We start from the raw sequence: 24,416 nt of genomic DNA on the forward strand, positions 1-24,416 counted from the left end.
CATTTATTAAACAAAAATACCAACCACTCCAACACTATATCCCCCCTGCCATTAACATTTTTGTCACGATCCTGTCAGTTCCAGCTGCTTTACCCCCTTTCATTCTACGTAATGTCTCATGCACCTCCCCCACACTCACATCCTGCTCTTCTTCACTCCTAAAAGATGTTATACATCCCTGGCCAGTGCATGAAATTACCGCCTCCCTTTCTTCATTGACAATTAAAAGTTCCTCAAAATATTCCCACCATCTACCCAATAGCCCCATCTCCCCATCTACTAACTCCCCTACTCTGTTTTTAACTGGCAAATCCATTCATTCCCTAGGCTTTCGTAACTTGTTTATCTCACTCCAAAATTTTTTCTTATTTTCCTCAAAATTTCTTGACCATGCCTCTCCCACTCTATGATCTGCTCTCGTTTTGCACTCTCTCACCACTCTGTTCACCTTTCTTTTAGTCTCCTTATACTCTTAAGAACTTTATAAAATTGGGATGTTTTAATGTGTGTGGATGTAGTGCAGATGATAAGAAAGAAGTGATTACAAAGGTTATGAATGAAAGGAAGTTGGATGTCCTAGCCATAAGTGAAACAAAGCTGAAGGGGTAGGAGAGTTTCAGTGAGGAGAAATAAATGGGATTAAGTCAGGAGTATCTGAGAGAGATAGAGCTAAGGAAGGGGTTGCAGTAATGTTAACCCTTTCAAGGTTTCCGACGTACTAGTACAGCTTATGCACCAGGGTTATTGACGTAATAGTACACGTAAATTCTAGTGCCTTCAAATCTAGCGAGAGAAAGCTGGTAGGCCTACATATGAAAGAATGGGTCTATGTGGCCAGTGTGCACAGCATAAAAAAAATCCTGGAGCACACAGTGCATAATGAGGAAAAAAAAACTTTGACCGTGTTTATGGCTTAAAACAGCGACTTTGCACTGTATTTTCGTATGGTATTTATGGTTGTAATCTAGTTTTCCTGGTCTCATTTTATAGAATGGAAGACATATTGCAGAAATTGAAATGATTTTGATTGGTTTCACAATGAAAAGTACCTTGAAATTGAGCTCAAAGTAGCAGAAATGTTCGATTTTTGCCAGAGTTCAAAAGTAAACAGATCATGCCACGCGTCCAATACACATCAGCTGGTGAGTCTAATATTCTTTCACACGTGCGCTTATATTATTTATACCATTTCTACACTAATGCAGTAGTCTGCATAACAGTAAATCTTCTATTTTTTGTTAAATAAAAATTCGAAGTGGGAAGCAAAAGAAATGTAAGAGGGGCATGGGGACATGACTAATGAACAGAGGAAATGTTATTTTAGTGCCAGAAACGTCTGTCTTGTTTATTCTGGACCCTATTTGGAAATTAGCATCTTCTGAAATTTGTGTGAAACTGGCAGACTACGTGAAGGAGACTTGCCAACACCAGTGCTCAGACTACGTGAAGGAGAGTTGCCAACATCAGTGCTCAGACTACGTGAAGGAGAGTTGCCAACACCAGTGCTCAGACTACGTGAAGGAGAGCTGCCAACACCAGTGCTCAGACTACGTGAAGGAGAGTTGCCAACACCAGTGCTCAGACTACGTGAAGGAGAGTTGCCAACACCAGTGCTCAGACTACGTGAAGGAGAGTTGCCAACACCAGTGCTCAGAACCAGACAGCTCAGCATAACTTGCTAATTTCTGACCACTTCATTAGATAGTTGAAATTGGTAAATGGGTGGTTTCTGGTACTCATTCGATAGAAAAAATAGAGTTCTTGCGAAATAGTTATGATTTTTTCAACTAGTACACTGGAATTGGCCGAAAATATTGCTCAAAGTGAGCGAAGTCACCGATGCATAAAAATTGTTGAGACCGCTAACTTCACGAGAGCATAATTCTGTGAGTTTTCCATCAAATTTCATACTTTTGGTGTCATTATGATCAGTAAAAGATTATCTTTTCATAAGAAAAAATAATTTTTTTTCCGAAAAATTTTTGACCCTGAGAACAAGTTTAGGAGAGGGCCTCTCAACCCTGAAAGAGTTAAAGGATCGGTTGTGGAGATATAAGAGGGGATATAAATGTATAAATTCAAGGATTATGTGGATTAAAATAAGGGTTGGATGTGAAAAGTGGGCCATAATAAATATGTATGCACTTAGAGAAGGGAGGAGTATAGAGGAGAGAGAGAGAGAGAGATTTTGGGAGATGTTAAGCAATTGTGTAGAAACTTTTGAGCCAAATGAAAGAGCAGTTCTAGTAGGGGACTTAAATGGTAAAGTAGGAGAAGCATTTAGAGAGGGTGTGGTAGGCAAGTTTGGGGTGATAATGGGGAACATTTGTTTGAATTTTGTATAGAAAGAGGTTTGGTTATAGGTAACACATATTTTAAGAAAAAGAGAATAAGTATACAAGATATGATGTAGGGAGAAATGACAGTAGTTTGTTGGACTACGTATTGGTAGATAAAAAGATTGTTGGGTAGACTTCAGGATGTACATGTTTATAGAGGGGCCACAGATATATCAGATCACGTTTTAGTTGTATCTAAAGTGAGAGTAAAAGGTTGATGGGATACAAGGAAAATGGAAGCAGCAAGTAAGAGAGGTGTGAAGGTTTATAAACTAAAGGAGGAGGCAGTTAGGGTAATATACAAACAACTGCTGGAGGACAGATGGGCTAGTGCGAATACAGGCAATAGGGTAGAAGATGTATGGGGTAAGTTTAAGAATATAGTTTTAGAGTGTTCAGCAGAAGTTTGTGGTTACAGGAAAGTGGGTGCTGGAGGGAAGAGTGATTGGTGGAATAATGATGTAAAGGGAGTAGTAAGAGAGAAAAAGTTAGCATACGAGAGGCTTTTACAAAGTAGAAGTGATGCAAGGAGGGAGGAGTATATGGAGAGAAAAAGAGAGGTTAAGAGAGTGGTGAAGCAGTGTAAAAAGAGAGCAAATGAAAGAGTGGGTGAGATGTTATCAAAAAATTTTGTTGAAAATAAGAAAAAGTTTTGGAGTGAGATTAACCCCTTGACTGTCGCAACCCCCAATCCTGAGGTGTCTCCTGGTGTCTCAAATTTTCAAAAAAAAAAAAAAAAAAAATTTCTTATGAAATGATAGAGAATCTTTTCCCAATTGTAATGGCACCAGAAACACGAAATTTGATGGAAAACTGATGGAATTATGATCTCGCGAAGTTAGCGACCTTGGCGATATTTCAAAATCGGTGATTTCACCCACTTTGAGCCCTATTTTCGGCTAATTCTATTGTTCCAGTAGACCAAACTCATAGCGATTTCTTTAGAACTCAGTTTTTTTATATCGATTGAGTACAAGAAACTGCCCATTTACCAATTTCAACTATCCAATAATGTGGTCAGAAATTTGCAATTTGGCCAATTTCACGAAAATTAAAAAATACGACAATTTCAAAATAAGGTCCAGAATGAACAATGCAGACATTCCTGGCTCTAAAATAACATTTTCTTTGTTTATCAATCATGTCTTCGGGCCCCTCTGATATTACTCTTGCTTTCTATTTTGAATTTTTATTCAAACAAAAAATAGAAGATTTACTATTATGCAGACTACTGCAATACTGTAATAATTGTATAAATAACATCAACCCATTCATGACTGCATTTTAGAATGGCTAGTTGGACATTTATTGGACAATGATGTCATTTGTTTACTTTTGAAGATCGGCAAAAATCAAACATTTCCCCTACTTTGAGCTCCATTTCCAGGTTCTTTTTATAGTAAAATCAATCAAAATCATCTCTTTTTCTATAATATGTTTTCTATTCTATCAAATGAGACCAAGAAAACTAGAATACAACAATAAATACTATATGAAAATAGACCACAAATTTGGCATTTTAATTAAAAAAAACGTTCAGAGTTTTTTTTTTCTCATTATGCACTGCGTGCTCCAGGATTTTTTTTATGTGGTGCACACTGACCACACAGACCCATTCTCTCACATGTAGGCCTACCAGCTTTCTCCTTCTTGATTTGAAGCTGCTAGAATTTATGAGTATATATACGTCAAACACGGTACCTCGTAAGACGTATATATACAGCCGAGACAGTCAAAGGGTTAATAGGTTAAGAAAGCCTAGGGAAAGAATGGATTTGTTAGTTAAAAATAGGAGAGGAGAGTTATTAAATGGAGAGTTAGAGGTATCGGGAGGATGGAGGGAATATTTTGAGGAATTGTTAAATGTTGAGGAAGATAGGGAAGCTGTGATTTCGTATATAAGGCAAGGAGGAATAACATATTATAGGAATGAGGAAGAACCAGTTATGAGTGTGGGAGAAGTGTGTGGGGCAGTCTAGAATGAAAGGGGGTTCAGCAGCTGGGATTGATTGAATAAAGATAGAAATGTTAAAAGCAGGTGGGGATATAGTTTTGGATTGGTTAACATTTTTATTTAAAGCTTTGACTGTTGCAACCCCCAATCCTGAGGTGTCTCCTGGTGTCGCAAAATTTCAAAAAAAGAAAAAAATATTTTTTCTTATGAAATGATAGAGAATCGTTTTCCGATTGTAATGACACCAAAAAAACGAAATTTGATGGAAAACTGACGGAATTATGCTCTCGCGAAGTTAGCGACCTCGGCGATATTTACAAATCGGCGATTTCGCCCACTTTGAGCCCTATTGTCGGCTAATTCCATTGTTCCAGTCGACCAAACTCATACCTATTTCTTTAGAACTCCATTTTTTCTATGGATTGAGTACAAGAAACTGCCCATTTACCAATTTCAATTACCCAATAATGTGGTCAGAAATTTGCAATTTGGCCAATTTCATGAAAATTAAAAAATATGACAATTTCAAAATAAGGTCCAGAATGAACAATGCAGACATTCCTGGCTCTAAAATAACATTTTCTTTGTTCATCAGTCATGTTTCCAGGCCCCTCTGATGTTACTCTTGCTTTCTATTTTGGATTTTTATTCAAACAAAAAATAGAAGACTTACTATTATGCAGACTACTGCAATACTGTAATAATTGTATAAATAACATCAACCCATTCATGACTGCATATTAGAATGGCTAGTTGGACATTTATTGGACAATGACATCATTTGTTTACTTTTGAACATTGGCAAAAATCAAACATTTCCTCTACTTTGAGCTCCAATTCCAGGTTCTTTTTATAGTAAAATCATTCAAAATCACCTCTATTTCTATAATATGTTTTCCATTCTATCAAATGAGACCAAGAAAATGAGAATACAACCATAAATACTATACGAAAATAGACCACAAATTCGGCATTTTAATTAAAAAAAAGGTCTGAGTTTTTTTTTCTCATTATGCACTGCGTGCTCCAGGATGTTTTTTATATGGTGCACACTGACCACACAGACCCATTCTCTCACATGTGGGCCTACCAGCTTTCTCCTGCTTGATTTGAAGCCGCTAGAATTTATGAGTGTATATACGTCAAACACGGTACCTCGTAAGACGTATATATACGACCGCGACAGTCAAAGGGTTAATAAATGTATCGAAGAGGGTAAGATACCTAGGGATTGGCAGAGAGCATGCAGAGTTCATTTGTATAAAGGCAAAGGGAACAAAAGAGAGTGTAAAACTTATACGGGAATAAGTCTGTTGAGTATACCTGGTAAAGTGTATGGTAGAGTTATTATTAATAGAATTATAATAGAGAGAGCAGGATAGCAGATGAACAAGGTAGGGGGTGTGTAGACCGTGTGTTTGCAGTGAAACACATAGGTGAACAGTATTTGGATAAGGGTAAAGAGGTTTTTGTGACATTCATGGATTTGGAAAAGGCATATGATAGGATGGATAGGGGTGCAATATGGTAAATGTTGCAAATGTTTGGAATAGGTAGGTTATTGAAGGCAGTGAAGAGTTTTTCCGAGGATAGTGAGGCTCAGGTTTGAGTATGTAGGCGAGAGGGGGATTATTTCCCAGTAAAAGTAGGCCTTAGACAGTGATGTGTGATGTCACCATGGTTGTTCAATATATTTATAGATGGAGTAGTAAGAGAAGTGAATTCTTGGTTGTTGGCAAGAGGTGTGGGGTTAAAAGATAAAGAATCTAACAGAGTGGGAGTTGTCACAGTTGCTCTTTGCTGATGACACTGTGCTTTTGGGAGATTCTGAAGAAAAGTTGCAGAGGTTGGTGGATGAGTTTGGTAGAGTATGTAAAACAAGGAAGTTAAAAGTGAATATAGGATGAGGATAACAAAAAAATTGGGTAATGGAAGAGTGGATATCAGATTGAAGGGAGAGAGTATGGAGGAGGTTAATGTGTTCAAATATTTAGGGGTTAATGTGTCAGCAGATGGGTCTATGAAAGACGAGGTGAATCATAGAATTGATGAGGGGGAAAAGGTAAGTTGGACACTGAGGAGTCTGTGGAGACAAAGAACTCTATCCATGAAAACAAAGAGGGTAATGCATAAGAGTATAGTTATACCAACACTCTTGTATGGGTATGAGGCATGGGTTGTGAGTGTTACAACAAGGAGAAGGCTGGAGGCAGTGGGGATGTCATGTCTGAGGGCAGTGTGTGGTATGAATATATGTAATGCAGAGAATCCATTATTTGGAGATTAGGAGGAGGTGTGGGATTACCAAAACTATTATCCAGAGGGCTGAAGAGGGGTTATTGAGATGGTTTGGACATGTAGAGAGGATGAAACAAAATGGAATGACTTTAAGAGTATACAAATCTTTAGTGGAGGGAAGGCAGGATAGGGGTTGGTCTAAGAAAGGTTGGAGGGAGGGGGTAAAGGAGGTTCTGTGTGCGAGGGGCTTGGACTTCCATCAAGCGTGCATGAGCATGTTAGACAGGAACGAATGGAGACAAGTGGTTTTTAGGACCTGACGTGCTGTTGGAGTGTAAGCAAAGTAACATTTATGAAGGGATTCAGGGAAACCAGCAGGCCGGACTTGAGTCCTGGAGATGGGAAATACAGTGTCTGCACTCTGAAGGATGGGTGTTAATGTTGCAGTTTGAAAACTGTAATGTAAGAACCCCATCTGTCAAGACAGTGATAGAGTGAATGATGAAAGTTTTTCTTTTTCAGGCCACCCTGCCCTGGTGGGAAATGGCCGATGTGTTAATAAAAATAAAAAATAAAATAATACTCTGCTCTTCTTATAACACTTCTGCTTTGTAAAAACCTCTCATAAGCTACCTTTTCCTCAATCATCAAACCCTTTACTTCATCATTCCACAAATCACTCCTATTTCCTCATTCACCCACCCTACTATAGCCACAAATTTAGGCCTCACATTATAATATTACATTTTTAAAACTATTCCAACCCTCTTCAACCCCCCCCCCCCTCCCCACTACTCATACTTGCACTACGCTCCCCATTTTCATTTACCCCTGGCACCCCAAATTTACCTGCTCATTCCTCCTCAACATTTTACCCACTTTAGCATTGAAATCCCCAACCACAAGTACTCTCACGCTTGGTTCAAACTCCCCACGCACTCGTTCAACAATTCCCAAAATCTCTCTTTCTCTTCTACACTTCTCTCTTCTCCAGGTGCATAAATGCTTACTATAACCTGCTTTTTACATCCAACCCTTATTTTATTCCACATAATCCTTGAATTTATACATTTATATTCCCTCTTTTTCTGCCATAACTTATCCTTCAACATTATTGCTATTCCTTCTTTAGCTGTAACTCTATGAAATTAAGACACGTGTGCAACATCTGGGTGTCTATTGTAGACGTTTCGCCATCCAGTGGTTTTATCAACAGAAATTCCAGGACATAACTTGAAGACAGTAGGACTATAATACAGAGGATGAGGTAATCAGTCCCTCAACCTTGGAGTAGGTGTGAAGAGCACCGTAGTCGTGGAGATTCTGAAACAGAAGCAAGGAGCCTGGCGCTTATATACTAACGTCAGGTGTAGCAGTCGAGGGCATAGTCACTGGTAGGCGGGATTCCCCAGTGGAAGTAGGTCCTTCCCAAAGAGATGGGTTAGTTGTAGTAGTAGTTGTCGTAGTCGTGAAGGTTATGTACATGTCCTCAGAATCAAGATTCCATGATGTTGCAGTGTCTGACAAGTTGTGCAAGAATGGTATATAATACCGACAAGATGAAATTAAGACACAACACAAATGGAATTTGTGTTGATAAAGCCACTGGATGGCGAAACGTCTACAATAAAGATACCCAAATGTTGCACATGTGTCTTAATTTCATCTTGTCAGTATTATATACCATTCTTGCACAGCTGTAACTCTATTTGAAACCCCTGACCTAATCCCATTTATTTCTCCCCACTGAAACTCTCCCACCCCCTTCAGCTTTGTTTCACTTAGCCAGAACATCCAGCTTCTTCTCATTCATAACATCCACAATCATCTCTTATCATTCACACAACATCCACTCACATTCAAATATCCCACTTTGACAGTATTCTTTTTTTTCTTTTTAGTAGGCTATACGGGGAAAAGGGGTTACTAGCCCATTGTTCCCGGCATTTTAGTTGACTTTTACAACACGCATGGCTTTCAGAGGAAAGATTCTTATTCCACTTCCCCATGGATATGAAAGGAAAATCAATAAGAATAAGAATTTCTTCTTCTTTCAACAAACCGGCCATATCCCACCAAGGCAGGGTGGCCCAAAAAGAAAATCAAAAGTTTCTTTTTTAAAATTTAGTAATTTATACAGGAGAAGGAGTTACTAGCCCCTTGCTCCCGGCATTTTAGTCGCCTCTTACAACATGCATGGCTTACGGAGGAAGAATTCTGTTCCACTTCCCCATGGAGGTAAGAGGAAATAAACAAGAACAAGAACTAGAAAGAAAATAGTAGAAAACCCAGAGGGGTGTGTGTATATATATATGCATGTACATGTATGTGTTGTGTGACTTAAGTGCAAGTAGAAGTAGCAAGACATACCTGAAATCTTGCATGTTTTTGAGACAGAAAAAAGACACCAGCAATCCTTTCATAATGTAAAACAAATACAGGCTTCCATTTTACACTCAGTTGGTAGGATGGTAATACCTCCCCGAATGGTTGCTTTTATGAAAAAAATGTGGAGGAGAAAATTTTCATGTCAAAAATACATATTAAAATGGAACATACTGAAAGTTAACAATCTGTGAAGGATTTATAAAGTATATAGGGGTAAAAGAGGTTTTGTATTAAAGGGACTTGAACATACAGCAGGCATGAATGAGCATGTTAGATAGGAGTGGAGACAAATGATTTTTGGGACTTGATGAGCTGTTGGGGTGTGAGCAGGGTAATATTTTGTGAAGGGATTCAGGGAATCCTGTTACCCAGACTTGAGTCCTGGAGGTGGGAAGTACAATGCCTTCACTCTGAAGGAGGGGTTTGGGATTTTTGCTGTTTAGTGAGACATCTAAACTGTAGTATCTGTGTACCATTGGCAAGGCAGTGATAGTGTAAATGATGGTGAAAATGTTTCTATTTTGCGTTATCCTTCCTTGGTAGGAGGCGGCCAGCATTTTAAATAACAAGCGACACGTTTTTGAAATGTATAGAGTAGGTACAGTGGAACCCCGAGTTTCAGCTGTAATCCATTCCAGGAGCTATGGCTAAAGTCGAAGCAATATTTCCCATAAGAAATGATGTAAATCCAATTAATCCATTCCATCCAAAAATATTCACAAACATTCATTTTGTAAAGAATAAATACTATAGTTTTACATACAGAAAACAATGAGAAACAAATATAAAGCACTAGTTTTAATGGATAAATGAACATTTAAATCAGTTTTACCTATGTTGAAGACTCTTGTTGGCATATGAGAGAGGCAGGAGAGTTTGGAGGCAGGACAAGATAGTCCTTCAATATGACACTAATATCAACTTTGTGGCTTATTTATCTAGCACAATTCATCTAATATGACATAATAAACAATATTAATAACATAGAAACATGATATATACTATAGAATGAATAAAATATGTCATTTGTCTCTCTAACCGACGAGTGTTGCTGTGTTGTTTGTTATTGGGTGTATAAGGACCACTGAAAGATAAGCCTTACATAGTGGTGGTGAAGGCGGCAGCAGAGACGGCGGTGTTGTGAATCACCCCATATAACTCCAACAACAGTGGAGGAGTCAGTTTCGTGCTGCTCTTTTTCTATCGATTAATCGTTTAACTTACGTGCTACACTGTTAATGCTACACTTATCGCTGGCTGGCACTATAGCCCTTATCATTCATGCTGCTTTTGTAACATACATATTGTAGAATCACTGAAGAAGGCACATTCTCCCCTCTCTCTTCCTCCTCCATTTTGGTACGTTGCTGCAATTTCTTTCTTCAATCCTATCATATTACTCACTTTCTTTACCAAAGGGGTGCTACTATGAAGTTTCTTTGGGCCCATAGTGGCTTATTTCACGGTCACAATCAATAAACAAGCACTATACGCAATGAATTTATTGTGAAATGTTTGGATGAGCGCACAGGGTAATGTTCACTCAAGGATAAACAAAGCTAGACTGGCTCACGATGACTGTGCGGGCAGGCACACAGGCTTGGGCAGGCGGACAGGTCTGGTATTCTGGCCGAAACACAGGGCACAGGCTGAAACTCAGAACAAAATTTAGCCAAAAAAAGTGGTTGAAACTCAAAGCTGTCGATACTCAGGGTGGCTGAAACTCAGGGTTCCAATGTACAGTGTTAATGAAATCTGTGAAGGATTGTTATGAGGGAAGTGAGACTTGCACTCAAGTGTGTAGTGAAGAAACATTATTTCACTTCCTAAAATATTTTTATGCCGTCTGCTACACATTTTTTTTTAACACACCGGCCATATCCCATGGAGTCAGGGTGACCTAAAAATAAAAATGAAAGCTCTTTTTTTTTATTTAGTAATTTATACAGGAGAATGGGTTATGCTACAGATTTATTATACATAAAATATACCTATAATTAGAAAGTTAGATATGTTGTTGCAGTAATATAAATACGTAATATGGAACCTAAAATGCCTGTCCCTCTCTTTGTCATGGGCCCTTTGGGTTATTTGTATGATTATTTTCTGTTGTGTACATCCAGTAGAGTTTAGACTGTTAAATAAGTTATATTATTTTAGATGTTGAATAAGGTTGTGAAACATAGTAATGAGATGCTGATGATCACATTACAAGAGACTGTCACCTGGAGCACAGGTTCAAGAGCCAAAAGAAAGAATGAAGGATGCCACTGCCATCTAGTGGAGAGCAGTATAAAAGGGCAGTAATTGTAATGGGGTAGTTTTTTGGCACATTGATTAAAAGAATTGCCTTTGCAACAACTGTGTAAACAGCAGTTTTTCTCTATGGCAAATCACTGACACCATTACTACTAATAACTGTTTATTGGATAAATGTTGTATAATGTTGCAGAACAGTCATCATCACTATGGTGACAGTATTTTAACACATTACATAAAAGGTTGCCCATGTGACAACTATTTATTGGGAATGTGCATTATTATAGTGGATCACAGGTGCCATTTCAGGTGACATTTGTTCATGGGGAAAGTATTTTATGTAACATTATGGAACTCATACTGGTCATACATTCCTTCATACTGGTCATTGCTGGATTATAGATGATTGCTTGCAAATGTAACATTGAATCATAGATATACTCTGCATGGAAGGAGAATCATCAGTATTATAATATTATCTGGGCTTCTTGCATCACACATTTTCATTTTGTTTTGACTGTTGATTCCTGATGATTTTTATTTTCAGTCTTATTACTCAGATGTTTTCAAGTGGGCAACAAGGAAGAACATCTATTACCCCCTTAGACATACAAGACAGTGGAGTTGATTGTGATATTTCATCAGTGGAGCTGTCAAAGGGAATGACCAGCCATAAGGGTACAGCAAGTAGCAGTAGCAGCTGGTCATTTGTGCCTCTAGAATTGCTAATCACTGGAGGAAAAATTACTGCCAGTATTTTTGACCGAGGAATCTTAGAAGATGGACAGAAGTTTAGTGTGAAGGTGAGAAATATTGAAGAGTAATTATTTTGAAGAAAAGACAAAAGTTCAAAACAAGCCTCTGTTAAGTGTTCTCACAATAAAGTGCTTGATCAAGTTAGTGGTCTGATAAAGGTGTACACAGTGAAGTATTGTTACAATCAAAGTTTGCTCTGCACCTGTGTCTCTTCTTCATTTCTGTCAGTGGTACACTTTTGTACCCAGTGCCATAATTATTTTATTTGTGAAATATCACTTACATAATTTAAATTTATGACAAAAATTAAACTGTAAGCAGAAATAGGATGGTATTTTGCTGAATTATTGGATGGCCATCATACTCTCTCTCAATCTGTCAGAAAAAATTAATTTTCAAAATGTTGCCACACATGGGAATTTTTATTTCAAGGCCGCCACAGACTGAGAGTTAGAAGTCAGTTGGAGGAGAGCGGGTAAGAGGTTTTTGTGTGCAAGGGGCTTGGACATACAGCAGGCATGTGTGAGTATGTTAGATAGTGAAAGGAGACAAATGGCTTTTGGGACTTGATGAGCTGTTGGAGTGTGAGCATGGTAATATTTTGTGAAAGGATTCAGGGGAACTGGTTCGCCAGACTTGAGCCCTGGAGGTGCGAAGTACAATGCCTGCATTTTAAGGGAGGGGTTTCGGATATTGGCTGTTTGGAGTGACATCTGAACTGTCATATTTGGATGCTTCTGGCAAGACGGTGATAATGTGAAGTGAAAGTGTTTCTCTTTTTTGGGTTACCCTGCCTCAGTGAGAGACAGCCAGCATGTTAAAAAAAAAAATTATACCAGTTGTGTAGCACTGAAAATCCTATACCAAATATCCTCCTTAGAGAATTCAACCTTCCCAATGTAAAATGGAAGATTATAGACACCAACATTGTCCCAGAAATTATACCAAGAAAAACATAAACTCACCAGAATCATTCCAAAGAACTCTTCAGTCTCTGCAAAATGGATACATGGACCAACAGATAACAGAATCTACTAGAAATGAAAATATACTAGATATGATCATCACATACAATGAGGGACTTCTCAGGGACGTATCAGTAATAAGCTCCAAAACAATACAGTGGAACCTCAGTTGTCAAATGGACTAGTTGTCAAACAAATGGGTTTTCGAACTGATTTGATGAATTTGGTCTTTGTATGTGGTCTTGGTTGTCGACCGACAATGCTCGGATCACATGATCACCAGAGTCCACAGCGTGGGTCTCAGTCAGTATAGCAACTACCTTGTGTGCTGTAAACATCTCTTGAACTCTTGCTGTGCATCTTGTGAAGGTAATAAAAACAAAAATATGAAATTTGATGGGAAACTCACGGAATTACGCTATCAGGAAGTTAGGAGTTTTGGCGATATTTATGCATCAGTGATTTCGCTCACTTTGAGTTCTATTATGGGGCAATTCTATTGTTCCAGTCGACTAAACTCATAGCTATTTTGCTAGAACTCCTCCTTTTCTATTGATTGAGTACAAGATATTGCCCATGTACCTATTTCAACTACCCAATAAAGTGATCTGAAATTATTAATTTGGCCAGTGTCACACAAGATTCAAGAAATGCCAGTTTCAATAAAGGGTCCAGCATAAAAAATGCAGACATTCCTGGCACTAAAATAACATTTTATCTCTTCATTAGTCATGTCTCCAGGACCCTCTTATATTATGCTTGCTTTTCATTTTGAATTTTTATTCACACAATAAATAGAAGATTTACTGTTATTCAGACTAATGCATAATCATAATAATTGTATAAATAATATCAGTACATTTGTGAATGCATATTAAACCCACCATTTGACATGTATTGGACACGTGATGTGATTTGTTTACTCTTGAACATCTTCAAAAATCAAATATTTCTGCTACTTTGAGCTCAACTTCATGGTACTTTTAGTCCATAAACCATTCAAAATCATCTCTGTTTCTGTAATATATCTTCCATTCTATCAAATGAGACCAAGAAAACGAGAATACAACCACAAATTCCATATGAAAATACACCGCAAAGTCGCTGTTTTAAACCAAAAACATGGTCGGAGTTTTTTTTCTCTCATGTACTGCGTGCTGCAGTTTTTTTTATTCTGCGCACACTGACCACTCAGACTCGTTCTCTCATATGTAGACCTACCAGCTTTCTCCCGCAAGGTTGGAAGCCGCTAGAATTTTGGTGTGGTATTGTGGGACCGACACTGGCTTGCAAGCCGTAATATTGCAGAACTGACAGTGCAAGGGTTAATTAATAATAAATATCACAGCAAAGGAAAGAAAATATAGTTTTGCAACATTGGCCATTTCCTGAGGTAGTGATGCAAGAGAAGAAACACTTTAACCATAATTCACTCCACTATCTTGCCAGAGGCATACTAGTACTGCAGTTCTGATGCCGCTCCAGTCATTTAAAGATATGAAACAGGAACTAAAATATTTATATCAAACAGAAGAAGCACAAAGGAACAAAAACAGTTAAAAAATTTGAATTTTCCAAAATACTCTAGTGCACTTGCATAATGCAAGTCAGAAACCTTTGACCTTTTACTCAGAATAGATTTATGTATAGCTGACAACTAAAAAATTAAGGAAATCTTGATTATGCTTCGAGCTTCCCTGAAGCCGTTCCCTTAAAAACCATAACTACTGCAGAGGTGGCTGAAGCCCTTTTGTCCATCTTCTCCAGAGTGGGCATCCCTAGAGAAATTTTGTCTGACCGTGGGACACAATTCATATCTGACTTAATGCAACATCTATACCAACTTCTGGGAGTGAAGCCTCTCTTCACCATACCCTATCATCCCAGCTGTAATGGGAGGATTGAGCGCCAGCATTCGATTCTAAAGTCAATTTTAAGGAAACTTTGCTCCCTTAAACCTAAGGAGAGGCATCATTATCTACCCTGTGCTTTGTTTGCCATGAGGGAAGTTCCCAGTGACTCTTTGGGGTTTTCACCTTTTGAACTTCTCTATGGTAGACAGGCCAGAGGTCCACTGTCCATCCTTCATGACTTATGGACTAATGAGGAGGTAAATGCTGAGGTTCAGTCTTCTTACCAGTTTCTCCTTGACCTTAGATCCAAACTTGAGGAGACCTCTGACATAGTTTCGAAAAACTTAAGTTTGTCAATGGACCAGTACAAAACCTATTTTGATTCCAAAAGTCAGAGGAGAAGTTTTAAAGTAGGGGATGAAGTTCTTGTGCTTTTGCCTATCAAGTCAAATAAATTATTAGTAGCATGGAAAGGTCCATATAAAGTATTAAAAATTTGTGGGAAAGTTGACTACCTCATAGAAGTCAAGGGGAAACCTAAGCTTTATCATATCAACATCCTTAAGAAATATTACCGAAGAAATTCGGTTAACTGCCTTAATAACTTTGACTTAGTTTTTCCACACGAACTTGATAAGACAACTGAAGAATGTGAGGTGTGCGTAATTGACACCTCTAACTTAGACTATGATGAAGAACTACATGACTTGGTGACTCTTGACCACTCGGGCGCAACCAACATTAATATTAATGAATCTTTGGATGAACATAAGAGACATGAACTACTTCAATGTGTGAGTAACTTTTCAGACGTCTTTACTGATATTCCAGGTGTTACCTCCACGGTAGTCCATAAGATTGACTTAGTGACGGACAATCCTATCAAACGAAAATTATACCCAGTTCCAGTTCACCTTAGGGATGCATTTGACCAAGAGGTAGACAAATTATTAAAACTAAAGATCATTGAACCTTCAGTATCTTCATATTGTTCACCAGTAGTCATGGTTAAGAAGGAGGATAATTCATATAGACTTGCTATTGACTTCAGAGGCCTTAATGCTATAACTCGGTGGGATGCTGAGCCTATGCCCTTAATAGATAGCGATCTACACAAATTTTATGACGCTTCCTTCTTTTCAGAGATTGATATTGCGCAGGCATATCATCAAGTAATGTTAGATCCTTCTTCTAAGCAGTACACCGCTTTTCCTACACACCAAGGACTGATGCAGTATAGAACTATGCCCTTCGGTTTGGTAACTACCCAAAAAGCCTGGGGCCTTTTTTGGTTCTGTAAATTTTTATCAGTTTTCCCCAAACCTTACTGATCTTACACATCTTATCAACTTCCAAAAAATCTGTAGGGAACCCTTTAACTTTCCGGGAAAACTGGGAAAAGTTTAATGAGATTAAAAGTATTTTTTTAAAGACCCTATTTAGTTCAGATATTAATAAAAATTTGTTAAAAATATTCAATACTGGCTTGGCATGTGTACTACAATCCATGATGGTACTTTCCTGTATGTTCCCGCGGAAAATCCCCTTCCAAAAAAGATACTCCCCCATAGAAAAAATGTTTGGCCCTTGTGGGGTTCTCCAAAATTTAAATTTTTATTTGCTGGAAAAAATTATTTTAAAGGACCCCAAACCTTTGATAACCTGAAATTTTTTTAAGGGAACCAAAATACCTCTTGGGGGGTTGGCCTCCCGGCTTTTTAAATTCCCAATTTTTATATGTGGTTCATCCCAAATTTTTTTCTCGACGGTTTTGACAGTCAAAAATTTCCCTTTTGGACTTTCCCTTTTTGGGAAATTTTCTTGGTTTTTCTTTTACCTTTACTATAAGTCTTGGTGGGGAGTTGAGGAAAAAATTCTGAAGGAGAGGGAGAATGGGAAAAAATTTATTGCCGGGTACGTAAGGGAGGGGAAAAGGGTCCATTCCCCTTTTTCCCCCCCCCGGGTATGTTTTTGCCCTCTTGTTAAGGTAGGTGTCGCTCCCTTTTTCCCTTTTTACCCCCAAAAGTGTGTTTGACTGCCCTGTTGTTAAGAGGGTCAGTCTGGGTCTTTTCCCTTTCCCCCCCCCAAAGGGGGTTGGGGGCCCAGAAACACTAGACCACATCCCCCCAAATCTGTAATAAAGCCTGCCTTTATTTAGTAATTTATTGGTTGGCTTCACTTTTTAAAAAACATCCTTTAGCTTGTCTAGGTTGACTTTCTAAAAACCACATCTTTTTGTTATTTCTTTTGGGGTGATTTTTTAAAGGGGGGTAACCTGTCTATCTTTTTAGCAAAAGAGAGGGGCACCTGCCAATCAAAAGAAGAACTGAGGGATGGGCTAACGCCCCAGACTTCCCCTTTTATTTAAAACTGTGACCTGTGTAAATTGGAGAACCCCCTCATTGCAGGGTAAAAAACCTGCTTTCCTGTCATCGGGGTATAATTCCCCCTATCGTAAAGGCCCCTGGGTTGAACCAAAACCCACCCCCCCCATCATCAGCAATGGCTACGATTTCAACAAAAGGTTTTCCAAAACCAGACACCCAATTTTTAAAATTTGCGGGAAATTTAGTTATATTTTTATTTTTTTTTCATTTCTTTAATGTAGGATTTTATTTTATTTAAGTGTTTTTATTTTTTATTTTTTATATAATAAAATGTTTATGTTTTTCGTTTTTCTTTTTTTTTGCCTGGTCGACCCCCCGGGGGTGGCCCCGGAACTCTCTAGGTAAACCCCGTAAAATTAATTTTCCTGGGAGGAGCCAGCCTTGAATACTGTCTATTTTAAATGAGGCCCTTCACTTTTTGGTTGGGATTTTCAAAATGGGGAAAAAAGTTGTGGAGGGAGTAGTAGGGAAATTTTGGGGTGAGGGGAAATAAAAAAGGGGGGCTTTTTTGGGCTTTATGTGAAAGGGTTTGGTAATAAGTAATACATATTTTTGAAAGGAAGATAAATAAATAAACAAAGGTATGATATAGCACTAATAAGTACTTTTGAAATTTTGTTTTGTGGATACAAGGTTGATGGGGAAACTTGGATGTACATGTTTATAAGGCAAGTATATAGATATTATTGTTGTACTAAATTAAGAAAAAGGGGGGGGGAAAAGGAAAATGGCAACAACCAGTAAGAGGGTGAAAATGAAAAAAGGGAAAAATTGGGTGAGATATAACAAACCATTGGCAGAAAGGTGGGGTGGGTAAAAAAATTTTTCATGGGGGGGAAGGGTTGGAATAGTTTTAAAAATGCAGTATTAGAATGGGGAAAGTTTGGGTTTAGGGGGGTGGGTGCAGGAGGAAAGGGGTGATTGGTGGGAAAGATGAAAAAGGGGGGTGATAAAAAGAAAAAAGCTTATGAATTTTTTCAAAGCAGGTGTTATAAGATGAGCAAGTATATGGGGAAAAAGAAAGGTAAGAAAGGGTGGAGAGTGTAAAAAGGGGAAAAATGATAGAGTGGGAGGACTTCGAAAGTGAAAAAGGGAAAAAAAAATTGGGGAGATAAACGTTAAAAGTAGGAAAAAATGAATTGTGTTAAAAAAGATAGGGGGATAAAGATGAAGGTATTAAGTAGATGGCGGGGAAAATTTTGGGAACTTTTAAATGTTGAAGAAGAAAGGGGGCGGGTTTTTGCACTGGCCAGGGGGTATAAGGACCTCACCAGCATCCATGTTCGATAATCTGACTGGAAAATTTATCAAAAATTTTTCCCCGGTAAAAAAACTAAAACCCAAAACATTGTTTTATGAGATCGCCACTTCTGGGAGTGTTTAAGCCTCCGCCCGGGGCCCCAAAACAACATGAAATTTCATTATCCGCCTTTTTTGGATTACCGCAAAAAAGTTTCATGGGCCCCAAAGTTTAGTGCCAACCCCCCAAAAAGGTGGAATTATTGGGTATGGAGAAGGATCTTTTAAGTATGAAAGTGGGGGTGGGGTTTCCAGCTGGCCCGGCTGACACAAAACCCCCTTCAACCATCGCTACTATTTTGGGGAAAAAACGGAACAAATTTCTTAAAGGTCAACTATGTTTTTTAAAATGAGATCGCAATGATAAAGATTTTAGAGACTTTTTAGGGGTAAAAGAAAAAAAATGAGGGGAAGCACTTCGGTCATATGGAAAAAAAAAGGATGCCGTTTTTTGAAAATCCAGCAACTAGTGGTGATTTGGGAATTTGGCCATAAAGGTTGGTTTGGAGATTTAAAAATCAAAGGACTAGTGTGATGGCATGGTGGGCGAGTTTTAAAAAAAATGAAAAATTAAGGAATTCAAAGGGGAATAGACATTAGGGCTGGGAAACCGAAAAGTGTTTAATGGTGAACTGCAAAGTTTGGGAAATTTGGAAAGTCATAAAGGAAAAGAGCAAAACATGGACAGATATTTTTGGGGCAAAGTCAGTGACTTGAAGGTCCCCCGGGCATTAAAAAAAAGAAGTAACCCCAGAAAAGACTTGTTCGTTTGGAAGGTTCCCCCAAACACTAACACCTCCCCCTCCTCCCATCCATAATCATCACCCGATCTTCAAAAAGGTGTGTCATTTAAATTTTTTAATTTTAGTTTTTTTTTAAAATTAATATTTGATGGGATCATGACAGAAATATTAAAAGCAGGGGGAGATATAGTGTTGGAGTGTTTTTTTTTTTTTTTTTTTTTTTTTATAAACAAGTCGGCCATCTCTCACTGAAGCAGGGTGACCGTTTTAGTTGATAAAGACACAAACTATAACTGGTAACTTTATTAAGACTGCCTTTTGCCTGATTGTTTTGATGGAGACTGCTCTTGGCTTGATAAAAACTGCTCTTGACTAGATGAAGACTACTCTTGGCTTGATGAAGTCATGAGCAGTCTTAATAAAGTTTCCAAAGTGCTGCTTGTAGGTCTTAATTAATTACAACACTAATTTTTTACCATTGATTGACGCTGTGTAAATAAAATAAATCTTTGTGCACATTTATCAAGAGTTCTTGTTTTCCAGGGTTGGCAGCGTAGCAAGTTAGAACAGCGAGCCAAAAAAAGGGAAAGGGAATTAGTTGGGGAAGCTGCATCAACAGAGTCTGAACCATCACCAAAGAGACTGCCACACCATCGTCAACGACCTCCAGCCAGAGAGGCTGACTCAGACTCTCAGTCAGAAAAGGAGGTTGAAGATGGGTTAGTAAGAAATCTTTTACTGGCACCAGCTAGCTAGAATAACATTTGGCACATAACCTGTACATAAGAGACTACAACCTGTTCATAAATTTCAGTCCCCGGTGTGTGTGTTATTTATGTATTGTTCCAGTCATGGTATTGTGACCTTTTATTCTTTTTAGAATAACATTTGAATGGATTACACCCATGAACCATCTCTAAATATTCTGTGCTGTTGCAGTTATTTCATACATAACTCAACATTGTTTTGGAAATGTATATTACAGGTATGAAGGCTCAGAAGAGGGTTCTGTCTGTGAAGGCGGAGGTGTCAATCTCCGGCAGCCACGAATTTTTCCTTTATTGTTTACCGTGGTTTCACAGCCTCATGCTTTCTTATCCTGTCAGCCACTTAAGCAAAAACTGGATATCTCATGCTTCAACTTCATCCTTCGTAGTGTTCTTAAGGGTTTCTCCGTTAAGGGTATGTTATAAGAATTATAATTCTTCATGCTAAATTATTAACTAAACCAATTACTGTATTTCATATAAAAATTAGGTGTCATTTTTAAGAGTCAAAGTCACAGATTGATATAAAATGTCTAATTTCAGAAATATTACACTGAACTTTAATTGCTACAATTTGTTTGAGAGTTTTGCCATCATTCACTTTTAGAAAATCAGTTGTTCTGTATTGTGATACTGCCCAGTAATATTTGTATTACCCCTGTTTAATATATTGCTCAAATTACTTATTTTCCTCTCTACAGTGATTATATGTTTTGCAGTGTAGAAGAGCTGTGTTATATATTATAAAATGATGTTTACAGCTATGTGCCTCACAAATTGAAGATAATTTAAGTGACTTGGTAATAGTCCAAGACAGATCAATATGTTGTCTGAAGATGTATTTCTAATTAGTGTGTTACTTGTGAATTGTTCCAGCAGTGTTACTGTAACTTTTGCTTTTCTTGACTGATGTTGTTATACACGATGATCCTAGGAATGTAATTTGTTATTAATGTTATCATTACAGCCACTGAGGCCAAGCAGCTGCCTTGCCCGGAAGATTATACTACTTCTTGGTTAGAGACAAAACCTGGCGACCCACATCACAAGACTGGCATTCCTCCAGCATTATTGCTTATATCAGCAACTGATTTTCTTCATAAACCAGGTGAGACTGAGCACCCGTACCTGAAACATACACGTTGAATGCACGTTAAGATGTACTGCCGACAGGTATGGGTTTTTTTTTTTAAACTCTACTACTGTCTCCCATCAAGGTAGGGTGACCCAGAAGTGTTCTGACATTACACATCAAATGACTCTCCAAACTGCTACGTCTCCATCCCTCCTTACGAGTGTAGGCACTGTTGTACTTCCTACCACCAGGACTCAAGTCCAGCTAGCCAATTTCCCTGAAACCCTTTGCAAGTGTTACCTTGCTCACATTCCAGTGGCATCTCAGTAAAAACAGCTTTCCTCTATTCATTCTAATCTGTTGTGCTCACACAAACCTATTGAATGCTCATGCAGTACTCCCTCCCTCCCTCCAGCTATTCCTGGGACAACCCATAACACACCTTCCCTCCACTCTAGATTTATATACAAGCACTCCCACTTAACAACTGAGTTTTTTTTTTTTTTTCAACAAGTCGGCCGTCTCCCACCGAGGCAGGGTGACCCAAAAAAGAAAGAAAATCCCCAAAAAGAAAATACTTTCATCATCATTCAACACTTTCACCACATTCACACATTATCACTGTTTTTGCAGAGGTGCTCAGAATACAACAGTTTAGAAGCATATACGTATAAAGATACACAACATATCCCTCCAAACTGCCAATATCCCAAACCCCTCCTTTAAAGTGCAGGCATTGTACTTCCCATTTCCAGGACTCAAGTCCGACTATATGAAAATAACCGGTTTCCCTGAATCCCTTCACTAAATATTACCCTGCTCACACTCCAACAGGTTGTCAGGTCCCAAGTACCATTAGTCTCCATTCACTCCTATCTAACATGCTCACGCACGCTTGCAGGAAGTCCAAGCCCCTTGCCCACAAAACCTCCTTTACCCCCTCTCTCCAACCCTTTCGAGGATGACCCCTACCCCACCTTCCTTCCCCTATAGATTTATATGCTTTCTATGTCATTCTACTTTGATCCATTCTCTCTAAATGACCAAACCACCTCAACAACCCCTCTTCTGCCCTCTGACTAATACTTTTATTAACTCCACATCTTTTCCTAATTTCCACACTCCGAATTTTCTGCATAATATTTACACCACACATTGCCCTTAAACAGGACATCTCCACTGCCTCCAACCATCTTCTCGCTGCTGCATTTACCACCCAAGCTTCACACCCATATAAGAGTGTTGGTACTACTATACTTTCATACATTCCCTTCTTTGCCTCCATAGATAACGTTTTTTGACGCCACATATACCTCTACGCACCACTCACCTTTTTTCCCTCATCAATTCTATGATTAACCTCATCCTTCAAAAATCCATCCGCTGACACGTCAACTCCCAAGTATCTGAAAACATTCACTTCTTCCATACTCCTCCCCAATTTGATATCCAGTTTTTCTTTATCTAAATCATTTGATACCCTCATCACCTTACTCTTTTCTGTGTTCACTTTCAACTTTCTACCTTTACACACGTTCCCAAACTCATCCACTAACCTTTGCAATTTTTCTTTAGAATCTCTCATAAGCACAGTATCATCAGCAAAAAGTAACTGTGTCAATTCCCATTTTGAATTTGATTCCCCAAAATTTAATCTCACCCCTCTCCCGAACACCCTAGCATTTACTTCCTTTACAACCCCATCTATAAATATATTAAACAACCATGGTGACATTACACATCCCTGTCTAAGACCTACTTTTACCGGGAAGTAGTCTCCCTCTCTTCTACAGACCCTAATCTGAGCCTCACTATCCTCATAAAAACTCTTTACAGCATTTAATAACTTACCACCTATTCCATATACTTGCAACATCTGCCACATTGCTCCTCTATCCACTCTATCATATGCCTTTTCTAAATCCATAAATGCAATAAAAACTTCCTTACCTTTATCTAAATACTGTTAACATGTATGCTTCAATGTAAACACTTGATCTACACATCCCCTACCCACTCTGAAACCTCCTTGCTCATCCGCAATCCAAATTCTGCCTTACCTCTAATTCTTTCAATTATAACCCTACCATACACTTTTCCTGGTATACTCAGTAAACTTATTCCTCTATAATTTTTACAGTCTCTTTTGTCCCCTTTCCCTTTATATAAAGGGACTATACATGCTCTCTGCCAATCCCTAGGTACCTTCCCCTCTTTCATACATATATTAAACAAAAGTACCAACCACTCCAACACTATATCCCCCCCTGCTTTTAACATTTCTGTCATGATCCCATCAGTTCCAGCTGCTTTACCCTCTTTCATTCTACGTAATGCCTCACGTACCTCCCCCACACTTACATTCTGCTCTTCTTCACTCCTAAAAGATGGTATACCTCCCTGACCAGTGCATGAAATTACTGCCTCTCTTTCTTCCTTAACATTTAAAAGTTCCTCAAAATATTCTCGCCATCTACCTAATACCTCCATCTCCCCATCTACTAACTCTCCTACTCTGTTTTTAACTGACAAATCCATACTTTCCCTAGGCTTTCTTAACTTGTTTAACTCACTCCAAATTTTTTTCTTATTTTCATTAAAATTTCTTGACAGTGCCTCTCCCACTTTATCATCTGCTCTCCTTTTGCACTCTCTCACCACTCTCTACCTTTCTTTTACTCTCCATATACTCTGCTCTTCTTATAACACTTCTGCTTTGTAAAAACCTCTCATAAGCTACCATTTTCTCTTTTATCACACCCTTTACTTCATCATTCCACCAATCACTCCTCTTTCCTCCTGCCCCCACCCTCCTATAACAACAAACTTCTGCCCCACATTCTAATACTGCATTTTTAAAACTATTCCAACCCTCTTCAACCCCCCCACTACTCATCTTTGCACTAGCCCACCTTTCTGCCAATAGTCGCTTATATCTCACCCGAACTTCCTCCTCCCTTAGTTTATACACTTTCACCTCCCTCTTACTTGTTGTTGCCACCTTCCTCTTTTCCCATCTAGCTCTGTTCCTACAAATAGGTTGTTAAGCAAATTTGTGGATAAGTGAGGAACCGCCCCTCACCGATATTTCAAGCATTCTGTACTGGTAGTGGGTTTATGTCAGCCACCCTTTTGTTCTAATATAACAGCATTTACTTTCAAGAATACACCAGCTAACCTCTTTACAGTGAACTTCTTTTGTACTTCTTCTATTATTTTCACTTCTTCCTCTTCTAAGTGCAGTGGACCCCTGCATAACGATATTAATCCGTTCCTGAGAGCTCATTGTTATGCAAAATTATCGTTATGCAAATGAATTTTCCCCATAAGAAATAATGGAAATCAAATTAATCCATGCAAGACACCCCAAAGTATGAAAAAAAAAATTTTTAC

General features: G+C 38.4%; 1 protein-coding gene across 1 annotated transcript in view; it reads left to right on the forward strand.

Annotated features, from left to right (window-relative positions):
* Vps13B (vacuolar protein sorting 13B) overlaps positions 1-24,416 on the forward strand; it is a 394,231-nt gene that overhangs the window by 226,304 nt on the left and 143,511 nt on the right. Inside the window, exons 26-29 of the mRNA XM_070098172.1 lie at positions 11,726-11,981; positions 19,725-19,900; positions 20,167-20,363; positions 20,916-21,056. Coding sequence (XP_069954273.1) covers positions 11,726-11,981; positions 19,725-19,900; positions 20,167-20,363; positions 20,916-21,056 — 770 coding nt within the window. The remainder of the gene's footprint in view (positions 1-11,725; positions 11,982-19,724; positions 19,901-20,166; positions 20,364-20,915; positions 21,057-24,416) is intronic.

The sequence above is a fragment of the Cherax quadricarinatus genome, chromosome 4 (assembly GCF_038502225.1).
Source record: "Cherax quadricarinatus isolate ZL_2023a chromosome 4, ASM3850222v1, whole genome shotgun sequence".
Taxonomy (NCBI): Eukaryota; Metazoa; Arthropoda; class Malacostraca; order Decapoda; family Parastacidae; genus Cherax; species Cherax quadricarinatus.